Source organism: Dendrobates tinctorius, unplaced genomic scaffold (genome assembly GCF_039654945.1).
Source record: "Dendrobates tinctorius isolate UK_male_01 unplaced genomic scaffold, ASM3965494v1 ptg000073l, whole genome shotgun sequence".
NCBI classification, from domain to species: Eukaryota; Metazoa; Chordata; class Amphibia; order Anura; family Dendrobatidae; genus Dendrobates; species Dendrobates tinctorius.
The window spans coordinates 13,082,432-13,100,412 of NW_027361741.1; the positions used below are offsets into that span (position 1 = coordinate 13,082,432).

The window sequence follows — 17,981 nt, forward strand, 5'->3', positions numbered from 1 at the left end:
CATTCCGACTAGACTTGTCTGACCTCGCTCAATACACTTTCACTGAGTGAGGCCATGCACGTCTAGTCTTCATGTGACCGCAAATATGTAAATCGCATGCTTGTAGTCACCTGTCCACCGCTCCTGGCAATGGCACTGGGGAATTCTCGCAGTGCGCACGATGTGAGGACTCACAAGTCTGCAGTCATATAGAATGACTTCAGACCTGTACCCAAATGCTGAATAACACTTTTATTAACATCTTTTAATGTCATTTTTTATTTTATGGATACAGAATCAGCACCATTTCAGAATTGTATATACAAATTATACAGTACAGACAATTAGTGGTTGCGGGGTAAAATCTAGATTGTCTGCAGCGCTAATGCCTAGGATTCCTATACCAGCAATACATCCTTACTCCTTTTATCTGCCCTGGCTGCTTGTTAATCATAACCATACACATATGCTGTGTCATCGGATAGAAAAATGAAAACCGCTCTTGTAAATTTTAGACTTTCTGATAGAAGACAACAATTTCCATAAATGAAGACAAATGCAGAGTAAAAATAAAATGCATAGGCGAGATCATCCTGTGTTCAAGGCAGCTAATTGTCCTCGGAAGCCATGAGTATGTGTTAGAAATGCTCCCTAATTAGGACCAGATAGAAGCATTGAAGTGCAACCCTGGAATCTCATTTCCACAGAGGCAGGCCCTACAACAATCATTGCTACCTTTAATAGCACTAATAATTATGAGTCATCAGATGTGATGCATTGTGGCAGTGTAAACCTGAACAATGGCTGAGCGCTTACACTATTGTTAGCTTTTAGGTTCCTCCTTACTGGCTTTTTGAGATTACAAATTGCTGCTATAATTCATATTTTATCAATAACATTGCCGGTGGAAGTGAAAGAATGACGCCAAGTTTTCTTTTTGTCAATAAGCTATGTAATCACAGTAGACTACATCGGCATTTTACTGTAGGAAAATCCGGAATGTAATATAATACCGATTACACAATGAGATAAGGGGAATTGAAATGAGATCATATGTTGTAAGTAGGGATGGGAGAACCCGTGGATGTTCAGGTCCATTGAGTTTGGCCAAACTTTATAAAATAAAAATACTTATTTTGGGTACCATAATTGTACCTGAATACCATGGGGGGCCCCAAACATTTTTCGGTTCCCATGTTGTCCTCTGTGTGACTGCGAGGGGAAACACTGTCTCTGACCTGCAGTAACCTTACTGAAGTAATCGTGGACCACTGCGGTTCCCAGACTGTCACACCGAGGATAATGTGGGAGCCAGCAGCTGTGACCAGTGGTAGAAAGGTTACCGCTGGTCAGGCGTCAGCTGATGACTACTATTGTCATCAATGTTGCCTGCTCTCACTGATAGCAGCAAGAGCAGGCAATGCTGATGGGAGGATTCACCAGCCGGCGCCTGTGCATAGTGGTAGCATCACATATGCATATAAAATCGGCGAGTGCAATACGATTTTTTTCTCACCAATGTTATTAAATCAGGCAGTGTTCATCTGCAGGTTTTTCCTCACCTGGAATTGGGGTGAGGAAAAAATCACAGCATGCTGCGTATGGCGGCGTAAAACAGCCGAGACTCACCAATGCGCGTCAATGAGTGCCAAAGAATAATCGCATGGCACTTGGACCATACAACGCCTGTCCATTACTAAGCCCTGGGATTGATGTCAATGGACATTACACAGCTGTCATTAACCCCAACACCATTACCCCACTTGCCAATACACCAGGGAAAGCGGGACGAGCAATGCAAAGCACCAGAATTGGCGCATATAATGGATCTACCTTTTCTGGGGAAGCTGCGGGCTGATATTTTTTGGAAGGGAAGGCTAAATATCCATTGACCTTCCCAGCCTGAGAATAACAGCCCCCAGCTGTCTGCCAATCACTAATTATAAGTCAACAATGCGTTTTGAGAAATAATTTAATATTTATTTGTATGTTGAATATATTGTATGTTGAATATATTGTATCTTATTCTTGTTCAGCTTTCTATTTTATATGAAAAAAAAAATCTCAAAGTTGGCTTTTTCTCCTGGTTTGATACTGTACTTTTCAGCTCTTGGCCTCATTCAAAAATTGAACTTTTTTAACTATCCGTAGACATGAACTGAGACATGTATATTAATATATTAAAGGATGACCCACTATCTTTCTCCTGGAGTAGCAGACTATTACCATATGAATTCCCTAAAGGGAAACTGTTATTGGTAACGTTCAATGCTGTTTTTATCCCTTGCATATGAGCAATGTTGGGGTGTCTAGCAGAAGCTTATTCAACCCCTCCGTAATAACATGCAATTAGGTAGTCAGGGAAGAGCGGTCGGCCAACAACTATCTTTAATGTAGTTTCAGAAAAGATAGGCTGAGTTGTGCTACCTAGTGCTGTGAATGACAAGAGTACTGCTTGCCCCAAAATTGTATCAACATATTAGCTGACGTATGTTAAAGATTATCGGTATTTCTTAATCCGGAAATCACAGTAAATAGATCCACTGGGATTACAGCGATAAAGCCGAATTAACAGCACAGGATGTGTAACGGACACTAGTAAATTAGAGCACATCAGGACCTGGCAGCTGGTCCCTGGCAGAACAATGGAGCTCCATGAAATCTCCATACATATAGTCTATGAATGTTTCAGATTGTAGCACTTTTCCTATTACACTAATGTTTCCTATTTTAATGTTGGATCAATATACTCAAGGGGCGTTATTGTGATTTACAAGCCAGAATTTTAACATTTAAAAGTCACGATTACACTATAAATTCAACAAACTTTTAGGTTTCAAACTTTACTGGGTTCATGAGAATTTTGGAGAAACTCTAAACTTTGTGTCTTGCAGTAGGGTATCATGATGACCAAATCATTAAAATATATTTATATGGAACATGTGACTTTAAAAGAGGTTATAAATTTATAGGCTTTGGGTCTTATTTCTTGTTATTTCAGAGGAACGCATGGATACATGGCGCCAGAAGTGCTACAAAAGGGCACGGCGTATGATAGCAGTGCAGACTGGTTTTCCCTAGGATGTATGCTCTTCAAACTTCTGAGAGGGTAAGACATTTTTCAATGGAAAATACGCGAAGTCATAATGCATAGTTAAAAATAAGAATGAGAGATTCTGTTGACATGTTGACTTCTTTGTTCAATGATTAGTACTGGTATCTGCATGCTGTGCTTGGCCCCAGAGTAACAATAGATTCTATTCCCCAGCCCAGTACATAGCTACTTTCTAACTGGAATTTGGATAAAATAATTAAAGGGAACCTATCATTAGGTTTTCCCAATTTAAGATAAAGCCACCACCCTTAACTGCTGTATTACTACAGTCCTTGATTTTGCTACTGCGACATCTAGACAACAGTCCCTAACTTGGCCATACTGTTCTTCACCAACATTCCAAGAAAAGCAGCAACCAAGATATTACAAGGGTCATCCCACTGTAAACTAAAGCCACCACCTTTAACCGCTCTATTATTGTAGTCCATGGACCTGTCCCCCAGTATATGTTTACAAATAGGTTTTATGCTTCTGGCATACGGCAATGTCCGTTGTGATGGGCGTCTTTTTGGTTTTGTTCCGTTTTTCGATACTTAATCCCTGCAGCTGACCTCCTGGCTTAATTGATGTGGATGATGCGTCCTATCTCATTCACAGATTGTGGCAAATCTTGTTTCTGTGCAGTTGAAGTGGAGGCCGGCACAGGTGTTCCATGTTTGGCCCTAAAGGGTGCCGCAAGTAAAGCCGATACTAACGCATGCTGTATGTATGGGACTGCGCTGACGCTAGTATCCCTTGCGGTCCTGCGCTTCAAACTGTGCAGGTACATGATGTGTGGTGATCCGTGCGTGACGTAGGATGCTTCATCCACATCAATTAAACAGTAGGTGCGGGGATTGAGGAAGCGCTGATGAAAGAAGAAACAGACGGCCATCAGACTGGGCAGTGTCATATGTCATGCGAATATAAGGTATTTATTGGCATATACAGGCGCAGTTTGCGGCTTAGAGACCGTTCAATGGACTTTCATAATAGAGCAGCTAAGGGTGGTTGTTTTAGTTTTTATTGGGAAAACCTGATAAGTTCTTTTTAAGTAATTTCTTGGTCATTGCTTTTTCTGGGAGGGTTGGTAAAGAACAGCATGGCCACTGTTCGGGGCCTAGCTGTCACATAACCAAATCAAAGAATTTTAGTTTTTGATGACTTTTAGTATAAAATGGTCTATAGCTAATGCTTCTTAAAGAAGCCTGGCCTGAAATGGTGAGCACCACAAATATATTTGCGGAATTCTTTATATTCAGAAGCGATGACACACGAGATATATAGTACAGTCTTTCCAACAATAAATTGTGTTGGAGCTGAGGGATTCGCAGGTAGCCCAGTGTCATGTAAAATGGCCTGTCAGTTCATTACAGGAACCAGCTCTCCACCGTACTCAGGCAAAATCTCCCTACTTGGAAATCTATTGTCTTAGAAGAAAATAATAGCCGCTTAGGTTAAATTTCGTACTCTGAGTTCATTTGGAATGAATCACTCTGTTCTACATCAATACAAACGTGATTATGTGGTAGGAAATAGCATTTTCATCTCCTGCAAGGTACAAAGCTCAACATGGAACAAAAGCCATCATGCGGAAGGCGTACCTCTAGTGTGCTGTAATACACGATGAAATATGCAGACCATCACGGAGAGAGATTTTACTGCATATATCTAGAGTGGAATGAATTCGTAATGGCTGCTAATGTGGTCGTTCTGCTGTGTGGTCCAGATACAGTCATACTTTTATAGACCATTATGTCGAAAGCGATATGGAGTTCAGATAGTTCAGGCGCATTGTCATCTTGTTGTTTTTGATTTTTTTTTTTCCCTGAAGTGGAAAACTTTGCCTTTATGTTCAAATTGTAATGGTATTATTTGTGTAGCATCAGAGAGACCATATATAACAGATGGATCATGGCAACCATTAGAAAACCAACGTGGACTTATTTCTTGATTTAGGATGAAATTGCGTTTATTACTCACGTGGCTCTGTAGAAAACAAAAAAATTGGGCCGTTGAATGTTGAGGGTCCACAGCAAGTAAAGGGCCTGACTTGAATGAATTTTGGCAATGGTACATCCCCTTCTCAATATACCCCTCTAATTCCAAGTTTACACAGACAGTGCATACTGCATCTAAGCCTTCTGAAATTGGTGCACACAGAATGTGAGCCTTACATCAGAGGCGTACAATACAGTACCAACCAAGATTAGGGAGCCTCCCTCTACCACCTCTGCCATCATGCCATGGTCGTTATAAAGGGAGGGGGCGCCATTGCCCGATCTGTCTAGCGTACCAAAATAAAATACCTTGTCCCAGCCATGTGTAAGGTCTAGGCCCAGTGTGTACAGAGTTTTAGACCTTTTTCTTTATTCCTCCAACACTGTCCCTTGGATGACTTCAATTCTTTATTGCTTCTATAAAAGTGATTTGGTTTTGCTGAGTATACAGGTTTTCCTTGGTTAAAGTTCATTATTAAGATAGATTAAGATTTTGGGGTAATATCTACCCATGTAAGCACAGCGGAAAACATTTTCAAAATGCAGTATTCCTCTGGCATTATGGGCAAGGTGAATGTGTTCCACCTGTCCCAGTCACCACAATTCTGCAGCTTATTGTCTGGATTCTGCGGCACATTATATTCTATCGGTAACTGCTTTCTTTTTTCCCCTGTATTCATAATTTTATTTTAATCCACCGACCGTATCATTTATGCTATAGATAAAATGACAGCCTTGTATGAAGCTTTGTAGCTCATTTAGGCAACTGAGAAACCTAATTTAGGAATGACTGAGACATTTTTTTTTCTCATTGATGATTGTCATTCCAATCAGAGCTCCTTTAAACCAGAGAAAGCTTTGGAATAGAAATGGAGTCTTCTCTTGACAGATATTGGCATGAAGTCATAAAGAGCTCCCCCTCCCCCCCAGTAGATTAGGACAGATTAAAAACAGACTTGGTCAAAGCAATTAACAAATGAGTGTGGTCAGCAGACTGTAAGGCCTCTAGTTCATGGAAAGACGATTTACGGGACTGTTCACATGTCTGTACATTTTTGCAGGTTGGTGGACGGTTTTGATCTGAGCCATGGATTACGGTGAACTCTTTAAGTCTATGGAGTATGAAAAACCCAGAGAGCACACTTATGGCATCCATTTTGCACTAACTGTTTGCTAGAAGTTTGAGACCGCCATTAGTTTTGTTTTGGCATATTGGAAAAACTGTTGGTAAAAACCGACACATCGACCAATCTCTGATTTAGGACCCTGATGGATAAGAGTCTGGTTTTTTTTTTTTTTTCTTGTTGAAGAGAAAAAAAACGGACATCTGACTAATGACTAAGGGTAAGCCAGCGGATTGTAAGGCTGTGTTCACATTCATGTTGCTGTAATGCAGAATGATCCACACTTTGGTTTTTTGGTTTTATCAATCCATGATTCCATTGCAGAGAAATGTATTCCTATTTTTACGCTTATAAGCCACAAGAGCAGCGAGTTTGGCCTCTTTCGCTCTTTCCCTGAATGCCACCAGTCTCCTGACACTGACTGACAGGTTACTCTTCTCTGTGACCTGCTCCCTTTACACTTGAGATCTGGGTATTCACAGATTGATAGTCCAGATCTTACAAAATCATCAGGATCTTACTGCACATGCGTGGTCACCAAGAGTGGTGAAACCTGCTTGAGATCTTGGGTGGGGGGAGAGCAGGTCACTGAGAAGAGAGAACTGTCAGTGATAGGAGGCCGGCAGGGATAGCATGAGACAGCTGTAAGTGTAGACCCAAGAGCTCTGCATTTGTGGCTCATTAGCTTAAAAATTTGAATAGGAATTTATCTGCAAAGGAATTTAGGATTGATAAAACAAAGGATTTTTTTCTGCTTCATAGATGGTATCAGTTTGGGGTACAAAGACCTGCTGACTGGCAGGATCAAAAACGGACATGTTTCTATGATTTTTTTCAAACTGCATCATAGACTATAATGGGTGCGTGTTCTATTTGTAATAAAACACAGTACATGTACCTGATTCACAGATGTCTGAATGAGGCTTTATAGTGATGTTGATTTTTTTTTTTTTGTAGAAGGGCCTGCAGAAATCCATGTGCCTGCTTCCAAAACTCCACCGTTCATATTTGTGAAACTGCTTTTCAGTCATAGAAATATCTGATATGAATCTGCCTCATTTGAATTCACTCTTAGGCACCCCTTTCAATCAGTTGTTGAGATTGAGGGCCAATAGTAGAATAAATTCTTATTTCCAGATACAGCATTCAATGTTGTTCCATACTGTACCACACACTGAACCCAAACTCCATGTAGTTGTACAGAACTGTATGCTACAGTGAAGTACAATATCTATATTGGGTGGTGAAACGCGTCGTGGAGGCCTTTCTCTGGCTGCGGCAATCTTTGCTTTAGTAACATGAGTGACTGATTTTGTGTTCATTTCACTGATTTATTGGCTTTAACAGACAGATGAAAAATAAAATATTCGTTTTGGCATCCACCCCATGTGTTAGTGAGGCCCAGGCATCGCAGTCTTTTGTGAAGCTGTGATCTGTATCATGGCACGTTTTCCGTGCACATCCCAGTGTTAGTCTTTGTGGTTATGGTTAATGCCCGTCAGGTGGAGGCAGCCCCTTGTTTGTTTCCACCTGAATTGAATGAACACGCGAGCACCACGTCAAGCTCAGACCACTATTGAGCAAATGCATTGTCGTTCACGCCTGAGCAACCACAAGGAGTGTGTCCTAAAGGGCAGGACTCCCCTCTAGCAATTATCTGTGCTAGTCATGTGTGGATTCTCCTGCTCATTCCCAGTGCTGCTGTTTGCTTAAAAGAAAATCTGAATGTGCTGCCCTGATATAAACCGGCTAAAGCCTTTGTCATATGCACTGCTTCACTATCTCTTGGAATATAGCTGGTAACATGAGAATTTTTTTTTAATAATACCTAGTTCTATATCATTCCTAAAACATCATGAAGGAGAAATTCTGCTATTCCACAGCATGTACTTTAAAGGGCTATTGTCATGTCAACAGAAACATACTGATGCACTAGTAGTGGTAAAGATACACCAATGGCCCAGTTTACCTGACGTTCCCTGGTCCCCGGCCCTGTGTGCCACAAAGTTAAAGGGACATTCTCAAGTTTGGAAGTTATCCCCTATCTATGGTATAGGGGTTAGCTTCCCAATTGCTGGGGCACCAACATGTGGGACTCATTGGTCTTAAAAACTGTGACTCTTATGGGAGTGACAAAGACCTTCCATATTCTGCGCTTGGCTATTTCTGGCAGTCCCATTAAAAATGAGTGGAGCTGCTACTTTGAAACGGGGCCTGCGCCTGTTCATTAGACTCTTGGTGATCCCTGGAGTCTGCCTCCCAGCAATAGAGAAATTATGCCCTGCTTGAGAATACCAAATGAAGCTAGTCACCCAATGCTTCAACCATGAGAGAGCAGGGGGTGGTTTAGCTGAAATGAGCAGATAGACAGCCATCTTTACACACATCAATGATGCTGTGCCAATTTTTTTCCATTTATTGAACATTGTTGTTTAAGCAGTTGCCATAATTGATTTTCTTTTTTCTTTTTTCCCAGTTAGCAAGTGTAGGCATTTCACAATCCTTTTTTTTCCCTTGTTGACCTCTGTAAAATATTCAGTATAAAATGTAACATTGTAAGCATGCTCTTGTGTTATTTTCAGTGTTCAGTAGCAGATTAGATAACATTGTGGGGTATCAGTAGATCACAATAAAGGGCATAACTGAAATATAACTGTAGCTTGACCTTTTCTTTTGATAATCAAATGATTTTAATTAATATAAAAAGTAATAATGTTTTATTGTGACATTTGGCGTTTACTCACAAGTACCAAACGTGGCCTGAAACGGAGTCCCCACCAAAGATACATGTGAATTTATATAGATATCTATGTATAGCGATAAATATTATCTTTCTATATGTTTATATATAGATATTGGTGAAGAGTGAACGTGCTCGGGTGTTATCCGAGTATCTTGGGCATGCTCAGATAATATGTTCAAGTCCCTGCGGCTGCATGGCTGATCTCCTCCATTCCACGCCGCATTGATGCAGTAATCGATGCAAAAGGAATCCTGACCAAGTATTGAGTGCATTTACTGAACATACATTTCAGATTTTAAAATCATTTTTCAAGCTGGAGTTACAAAGTATTCTAATTTACTGAGATCATAACTTTTAGGTTTTCATTGGCTGTAAGGCGTCTTTCACACTTCCGTTTTTGACCATCAGTCAAAATCCGCCAGGATTTGAAAAAACGGATCCGCCATTTTTTTTTGCGGATCCGTTTTTCCCCCCATTGAGTTGCATTACTGGCGGATCTTGACGGATGGCCATCCGTTGGATCCGTTTTTTTGAGGATCCGCCAAATTTTTTTCGTCCGCCGGCATGCTTGGACGGACCTTGCAACGTTTTTTTTGTTGTTGGATCCGCATTTTCAATTGCGCATGCCCGGAGAAAAGAAGTCAGGGAGAAAATTAACCCTGAAATCCTTTCTGGCGGACTAAAAAAATTCTCTCTCTCTCTCGGTATCTAGTTCTGTGGCATTTTTGGTGTCAAAGCTTGATGAAGTTGAATCAGATTCTTTTTTTTATCCACTAAATCAGCTTGCACAAGAGACAAATGTACCCGACAACAACGCAGGAATGAAAACGCAGCAAAAGCTAAGCAAAACCTGCTTTTTGTATGCTAGTTTTAGATTTGCGGTTGAGTCCGCAGCTTATCGTCCGCAAACGCATGCTAATGCGTTTGCGATTGTGTTCGATAGGACAATGCTTTTTCCACTGGAATTTCCTGGACACAAGCCACGTGTCTTATGTAAATTCTGGCGTACGTTTTCGTTGTGTACCCTTGTGTTCTTGTAGACGTTAATGCGTTTTTTTTGCGCACTTCATCCGCATGCGGATGACTGCCGATATTTGACGCCGCAAAAAGTGCAACATGGTGCATTCGCCGCACCCCGCGAAACGATGCAACCATACGCAAACGCATGTCCCTGCATACATCATGTTAAAGATGGGTACGTGTGCCGCGTGCAGATGAAACGCTGCGGACACAACCGCAAATGTGAAACCAGCCTAAGTGGCTTAAACGCAGCTTAAACTTTGCATTAAAAAACGCAGCAAAAACACAACATGTGAGCATAGCCTGTTATAGATATATTTCTCTTTTTTTTTTCTTGTTCATGAGCAGATTTTCCTATAGAAGTCAATGGATAAAAACTGCTGAGACTCCTTAGTAAAAATATGCTGCCTTCCCTGAAAATTGCGCAGTTTTCACCTGCCATATTCACATGGTTTTCAAAATTCTATTCACAATGGACAGAATTTTTTGCAACAGCAAAGATGGTGAACAAGTCTATGTCTGAAAATTGATGTTACTGCAGTTGTAGTCGGAATTGTCCTATCCCAATTAAATATTGCTTATTAGCATCATTTAAATTATTGCTGTTTACAATGAAACAAACAAGAACAGTGGAAATAGCTTAACCCAACTCGTATACCAAGTGCTTTCTCTAAATTCATTAGAGAAAGACCCTTTTACTAACTACTGCAGGGTAAGAATTAGGCGGTGTTCACACATTGCATTCATGTCATTTTTTTTTTTCTTTTTGCTATGATAATGGCAAGAAACTGCAAATGTGAATGTAGCCTTATTCCATTCGCTGAATGGAATCACGAATAAAAGCACACATTTGCAGATCAGGAGTTATCTAAAATATACTTGATGTAATAAAAAAACTCTTCATTAGTTGTTAGCTTAGCCTATGATAAAAAAAAACATATCAATTACTTGGACTGGCTAGGGGTTTGTTGACTTTTACATTGATTGCATGTTACAAATATAAGTCAAGAGAGCGGTCCAAAAAGTTAAAGGAATTTTCCACTTTCAGAAAACCAAACTTTTTTTTGTTTTAAACAAAACAAACTGTGCCTTACTCATTGTCCCCTGGTTCATCTGCGAGTGTCTGTTCTTGGTTACAGTTCTGATGTCATAGACAGCACTGTATGCAGTTGTCAACAAGTTCAACAACGCATGCTTTCTACCAGGGCAGCGTCACAGAGCTCTCTCATTGGTTGCATGTGACGCGAGTTCTGCACATAATAGCAGACACCAGGAGCAGCAGTGGAAACTCCGGCGCTGGACCTGGACTGTCCTTCAAGACTTTTTTTTTTTTTTTTTTTTAACTTCATCAAACCCCTTCAAGAGAAAAAGATTGTTGTCTTGCACAAATAAAGAAAAAGATACAAAAAGATAGTAAAGGCATTGATTTTTCCTTGAAGCATAGTTCACAAGTTTAAAGTAAGAGTTACTATGGCTCCACTACCTGTACGTGGTGAAATAGTACGTTGTCACGGGCTGGTAACAGATTTCTGAGGAGGCAGATGATCAAAAAAATCCTTAAGTGACTGCAAAAGGCTTGCAGCCAGATTTGGTGGCAGCGGACTGATATTTAATTTTTTTTGTTTTTTTGGGTTGTGTCTGTTTAGGCCAGTGTGAACATTAACTTAATGCAGCATGCACACTAACTTACATTCCAGTTCATTGCTTTTGCTTTCTGAGATTTAAGTTTGCAGCATAAGGTACTTACTAAAGTCAGTTTCAATTTGCTCAGAATCATATACAGTGGATATAAAAAGTCTCCCCATTCCTGTTAAAGTGCCAAATTGTGAAATAATGATCTTCTTGGTATGTTTATTTTTTACATGACAAAAACTGACTGGCAGTTTAACAGGGATGTGTAGACTTTTTATATAAACTATATATTAACCACAGACATTTTGAGATTCTGTCCTCTGAAATGACATAAAACTGAAGCTTTTCAGGACTGTGGATCAGTGGTATGTCTGGAGGAAGAAGAATGAAGCATTCGCTGAAATGAACAGCCTTCCTACAGTGAGGTATGATGGTGGCTCAATGACGTTCTAGGGCTGCTTTGCATCTTCTGGCACTGGACACCTGCGGCATGTTGAGGGCATGATGGATTCAATCAAGTCAATCAAAAAATTATAATTAAACGTTTGAGGCGCTGTCTTTTCTACTATTTGGTATGGATTCAATCATATGTCAGGAAATTCTAAGAGAAAACCTCATGCCCTCTGTGAGGATGCAGAAGCTTTGACATCATTGGACCTTCCAACCGGACAATGATCCCTAAAAGTTTACCTAGAAGTCCTTAAAGATTCTGGCGTAGCTGTCAGTCATCTGATTTGAACCCCATAGAACATCTTTAGTGGAATTTGAAGAAGACACCTGCAGCATGCAAACCCAAGAATATTAGTGAACTGGAATCCATTGCCATGAGGATTGTGCTAAGATCACTCGTGAGCGCTGCAGTGCTCTACTAAGTACTGATGACTCCTATTGTGAAAGGATTAATAATGCTGAGACTGTAGGAGTCATTAAAAGTGACATTTTGGGATGAATTTGGAGAAGGCACTTGTTATATCAGTTGTTGATCTATTTACATTGTTCTTGTTTGGTTTATTGCAAGCAGCCAGAGGTTTGGTATTTTGTAATTTAGAGCCCTTGGACTGAGATTTCTGAGTTTCCAATCATTATTTCAAATGTACATCCACGTTTCAGAAATGTTGCAGATATACAGTACCTGCACAGACAAAATCCGTGGTGGTTCAGTGACTAGTCATTAGAATCTGAATGGGTTCATCCGCATACGAAGAATGTTTCCACACAGTAAATTCATTTTCACTAAAGATTTTGCCCCTTTCAATTTAGAGACGTGAAATTCACCCTTTATGGTCCACTTGTGCTGTACGTTAGAGACAAATTATGGACCTAACCTAAAGCAAACTTTTACTTTGCAGATGTTTGGTCTGTACTTGGTTTTTCCATAAGAACTTGTTCAGTGCAATATGGTCAATTCATAAAGCAAATCTAGTAGGTTCTGTCTGTAGCATCATTCTGAAAATGTCCTCCTTATTACGTAAAAGATGCTACAGGGGATTTTATTCGTCTTCCAAATTGTAATTTACTAGTAGTGACGCTGAGGATTTATCAGATGTCAGCGTTTCTTTGAATATATTCGTTTTTGTGGGTAACGATTACATAGACTTTCATGGATATACTGACCTTGTATGATGTCCTTCATCGCAGCCAAAAGAAGAAAGCTTCTACTGCCCTCTAGTGCACATCTTGGCTAAATAACTGTCTGACTTAATACATTTCCTTTAGAAAAAAAAAATGGTTCCGTATGGATAGAAATGCAGATTGGGGAGTACATCTACAACCGCTCTGTTCCCAATCATTCACGGCCGTTGACTGTACTAGGCTCTGTGTATGGTAATCTTACACAGTGGCTCTTGTAAATATTGGATTTCATTATCATAAAATGTGGTATAGCTTGATCAAATTGTACCTTCCATTACTTCAACCTTTTAACAATTAAGGATGTGTTCACACTGTACATCAAGCTGTCAAAAAACCTGTCCACTTGGTTATGCAGCTTGCCAGCAGTTTACCGTACCCCCCATTACCAGTGAAATTGCCTTCAGCTACAGTCAATTTGGCTGCATCCCAGGTGCAACTCGAGCGCTTATAGGCAACCGTATGTGGACCCCTCCAAGATGGTGGATTTAGAATCATAGAATCGTAGAGTTGGAAGGGACCTCCTGGGCCATCTGGTCCAACCCCCTGCTCAAAGCAGGATTCGCTAAATCATCCCAGTCAGATGTCTGTCCAGCCTCTGTTTGAAGACTTCCATTGAAGGAGAACTCACCACTTCTCGTGGCAGCCTGTTCCACTCATTGATCACTCTTAACTGTCAAAAAGTTTTTTCTAATATCTAATCTGTGTCTCCTCCCATTCAGTTTCATCCCATTGCTTCTAGTCTTTCCTTGTGCAAATGAGAATAAAGTTGATCCTTCTACAATGTGACAGCCCTTTAGATATTTGTAGACAGCTATTAAGTCTCCTCTCAGTCTTCTCTTTTGCAAACTAAACATTCCCAAATCCTGCAACCTTTCCTCATAAGACAGGGTTTGCAGACCGGTCACCATTCTGGTCGCTCTTTTCTGAACTTGCTCCAGTTTGTTGATGTCTTTTTTAAAATGTGGTGCCCAAAACTGGACACAATATTCCAGATGAGGTCTGACCAAAGAGGAGTAGAGGGAAATAATGACTTCACGTGATCTAGACTGTATGCTTCTGTTAATACATCCTAGAATTGCATTTGCCTTTTTTGCTGCTGCATCACACTGTTGACTCATATTCAGTCTGTGATCTGTTAGTATACCCAAGTCTTTTTCACATGTGCTGTCACTTAGCCCTATTCCTCCCATTCTATATATGCTTTTTACATTTTTATTGCCCAGATGTAGTACTTTGCATTTCTCCCTGTTAAAAACCATTCTGTTAGTTGCTGCCCACTTCTCCAGTTTATTTAAATCTTTTTGAATCCTCTCTCTCTCTTCTCTAGTATTAGCTATCCCTCCTAGCTTTGTGTCATCAGCAAATTTAATCAGTTTACCCTCAATTCCTTCATCTAAATTGTTGATAAAGATGTTGAACAATACAGGGCCCAGGACAGAGCCCTGTGGTACCCCACTTGAGACATTCTTCCAACTGGATGTGCAGCCATTTACGACCACTCTTTGGGTCCGATCACTAAGCCAGTTTTGAATCCACCTAATAGTTGCCTTGTCCATTCCATACTTAATCATTTTTTCAATAAGGATTGTATGAGAGACTTTGTCAAATGCTTTGCTGAAGTCAAGATATACTATATCTACAGCATTTCCTTGATCCACCCAATCAGTGATACCGTCATAGAAGGAAATTAAGTTAGTCTGACATGACTTATTAGTTACAAACCCATGCTGACTCTGTTTAATCACTTCATTCTTATCCAGGTACTGACATACATGTTGTTTAATAATTTGTTCAAAGATCTTTCCTGGTATAGAAGTCAGACTCACCGGCCTATAGTTACCTGGGTCCACCTTCTTCCCCTTTTTGAAGATAGGAACAACATTTGCTCTTCTCCAGTCTTCTGGCACTTCTCCTGTTCTCCAAGAATTTTCAAAGATTATAGAGAGGGGTTCAAAAATTTCTTCTGCTATCTCCTTCAGTACTCTGGGGTGTAATTCATCTGGACCTGGAGACTTGAATTCATTTAGGTTAGCTAAGTGTTTCCTCACTATCTTTCTGTTTATAGATATCCTGGATTCTTCTATTCCCTTAATAGGACAGTGAATAACAGTTGATGTTACATTTCCTTTCTGAGAGAAAACAGATGCAAAATAGGAATTTAAAAGTTCAGCCTTCTCAACATCCTGTCTTACCATTTCATCATTTTCATCCTGTAAAAATCCTATAGCATCTTTGACTTTTCTTTTACTTATGACATATCCCCAAAATCCTTTATTATTGCTTTTGACATCTCTTGCAAGCCTCAATTCATTTTCAGCTTTAGCTAATCTGATTTGTGCCCTGCAGGTTCTGCAGACACCATTATATTCTTCTTTAGATATGCCTCCCTCTTTCCATTTTATAAACATTTTTTTCTTCCTTTTTAGCATGTGCTTAAGTTCTGTGTTCATCCATCCTGGTTTCCTTAAATGCTTCCTATTCTTCCCTCTTTTCGGAATTATTAACAACTGTGCTTTGAGAATTTCATTTTTCAAGATTTCCCATCCTTCCTGGACATTTTTGTCTTTAAGGATATCCAGCCATTGGATCCCTCCAATTCTCTTTCTGAATCCCTTAAAATCTGCCTTTCTGAAATTTAACCTTGACGTCTGAGTCTTCACAGGTCTTCCGCCTCTAGTTATCCAAAATTCTAAAATAGCATGGTCGCTACCTCCTAGGGTCCCAGCCACTTTTACCTCCTCAACCATTTCCTCCCTGTTTATAAGGATTAGATCCAAGGTAGCAGTTCCCCTTGTTTTCTCCCTTACCTTTTGGAAGATAAAGTTGTCAGCAAGAGAGGATAAGAATTTCCTTGACCTGTTAGTTTTGCCTGAGAGAGATTCCCAACAAATGTCTGGATAGTTGAAATCTCCCATGACAACTATGTCATATTTTTTGGAGAACTTGGCCATTTGATGCATAAAGAGTTCATCCATATCTTCAGCTTGCTCAGGCGGCCTGTAGTAAATGCCTACAATGGTGTCCTTTCCATTGTTCTGTCCTTGTATTCTTACCCAAACAGTTTCCACAGAACTCCCAGTCTCTGAAGCTTCAATCTCTGTGCAGATATACGCGTTTCTAACATACAATGCGACACCCCCTCCTCGTTTATCAAGTCTGTTTCTTGGCTACTTCAGCCCACTCATCGCTGACCAGTGTCGTCTTCACACTGAGAAAGCCAAGCAGAGTCCTACCAAAGAGCCCATTTGCCAAGCAAGTGCATCAGTATGATGCCACCTTTCCCAGAAGTCAGAATCAAATGTCTGCCCGATTAAGCTGTCCAGGTTATAGTCCCACGTGATCATTTTGCAGCTTCAGAAAAGTGCTCTCTGTGGTTTATGAAATCCATGTGATCCCTTTCTGCCATTTCTGATCTCATAGATATTTTCATTCCCAGTATGTATATTACCACCCAATTGTTTTTTGATCCAAGAAAAAAAAATTCAATTATCAAGAACAATAACAAGAGATTTATTAGAGCTCTTCTGGTAGACTGTTCTATATTACAGAAAAATGTAGATAAAAAGTCTGCACGGGCAAACACATGGCAGATGGTGTCTAATGTTGATAAATGTGGCGGATATATATACAAATATATATGTGTATCAGGTGCGTCTTACAAAATTAGAATATCATCAAAAAGTTAATTGATTGCAGTTCTTCAATACAAAAAGTGAAACTCCTATATTATATAGTCATTACACAGAGTGATCTATTTCAAGTGTTTATTTCTGGTCAATGTTGATGATTATGGCTTACAGCCAATGAAAACCCAAAAGTCACCTTTTTGTATTGAAGGACTGAAATAAATTAACTTTTCGCCGATATTCTAATTTTTGAGAAGCACCTGTGTGTATGTATGTGTGTGTGTATGTATATATATATTAGCAAAGAACAGGGAAACCGCACATGAAGTCAAAAAAATGAACTTTAATGCCCAATGGTGTGGCAACATTTCGGATGTGAAATCCTTTTTCAAACTTAGGCTTGAAAAAGGATTTCACATCTGAAACGTTTCCACACCATTTGGCTTTAAAGTTCATTTTTTTTACTTCATGTGCGGCTTCCCTGTTTTTTTTCTACTTATCGTGCTATTCCAATTGGTTGGGGAAGCGTGCACTCCTATTAGGTATTGCTTTGGTGCTGTTCCATTTTTTTCTTATATAGTACAAATAAATGTGTGGTCAAAAGGACTGGCACATTACTTAGTCCTTCCACCAGTTCCAAAGGACTGGTGGGAACTCTTCATGTAAAGGAAAGGTGATTCAGACCGCTAAATAGGTAAGGGTTCTTTACAGTTAGAGCAGTCAGACAGTGGAATGCCCCATCACAAGAGGTAGTAATGGCAGACACTATAGTGGCATTTAAAAAAGGGCTAAATGCTTTTCTCACAGCAGATGTCATTATGAGTTAAGTAATCTAGCAATAGAAAATATATAACTGGTGGAGAAAGGTACAATGTATTTTTACAAGCTATGTAATTCTTTTCAAGAGAATGTATTGAAACCTTCTACAAACTTCCCAAACCATATATATAGTTCTGTATAGCCTTTTAAAAGCTAAGAAAGTGCATATTTGTATGGCCCCAAAGTGCTGCTGTGGCAGCCAGAAATGATATTTTGAAGTTCTGTATACAACGTTGGGTTGTGGTGAAGCTCCTCCAGCTCCTAAGCCTCACGCTGTTTTCCCTGCCTAGCACCACCCTCCTCTGGTTGAGC

General features: G+C 39.9%; 1 protein-coding gene across 3 annotated transcripts in view; it reads left to right on the plus strand.

Moving 5' to 3' along the window:
* GRK3 (G protein-coupled receptor kinase 3) overlaps positions 1–17,981 on the plus strand; it is a 368,299-nt gene that overhangs the window by 315,243 nt on the left and 35,075 nt on the right. For all 3 annotated transcript variants that reach the window (XM_073582658.1, XM_073582660.1, XM_073582659.1), the window contains one exon: positions 2,981–3,088. In XM_073582658.1, coding sequence (XP_073438759.1) covers positions 2,981–3,088 — 108 coding nt within the window. The remainder of the gene's footprint in view (positions 1–2,980; positions 3,089–17,981) is intronic.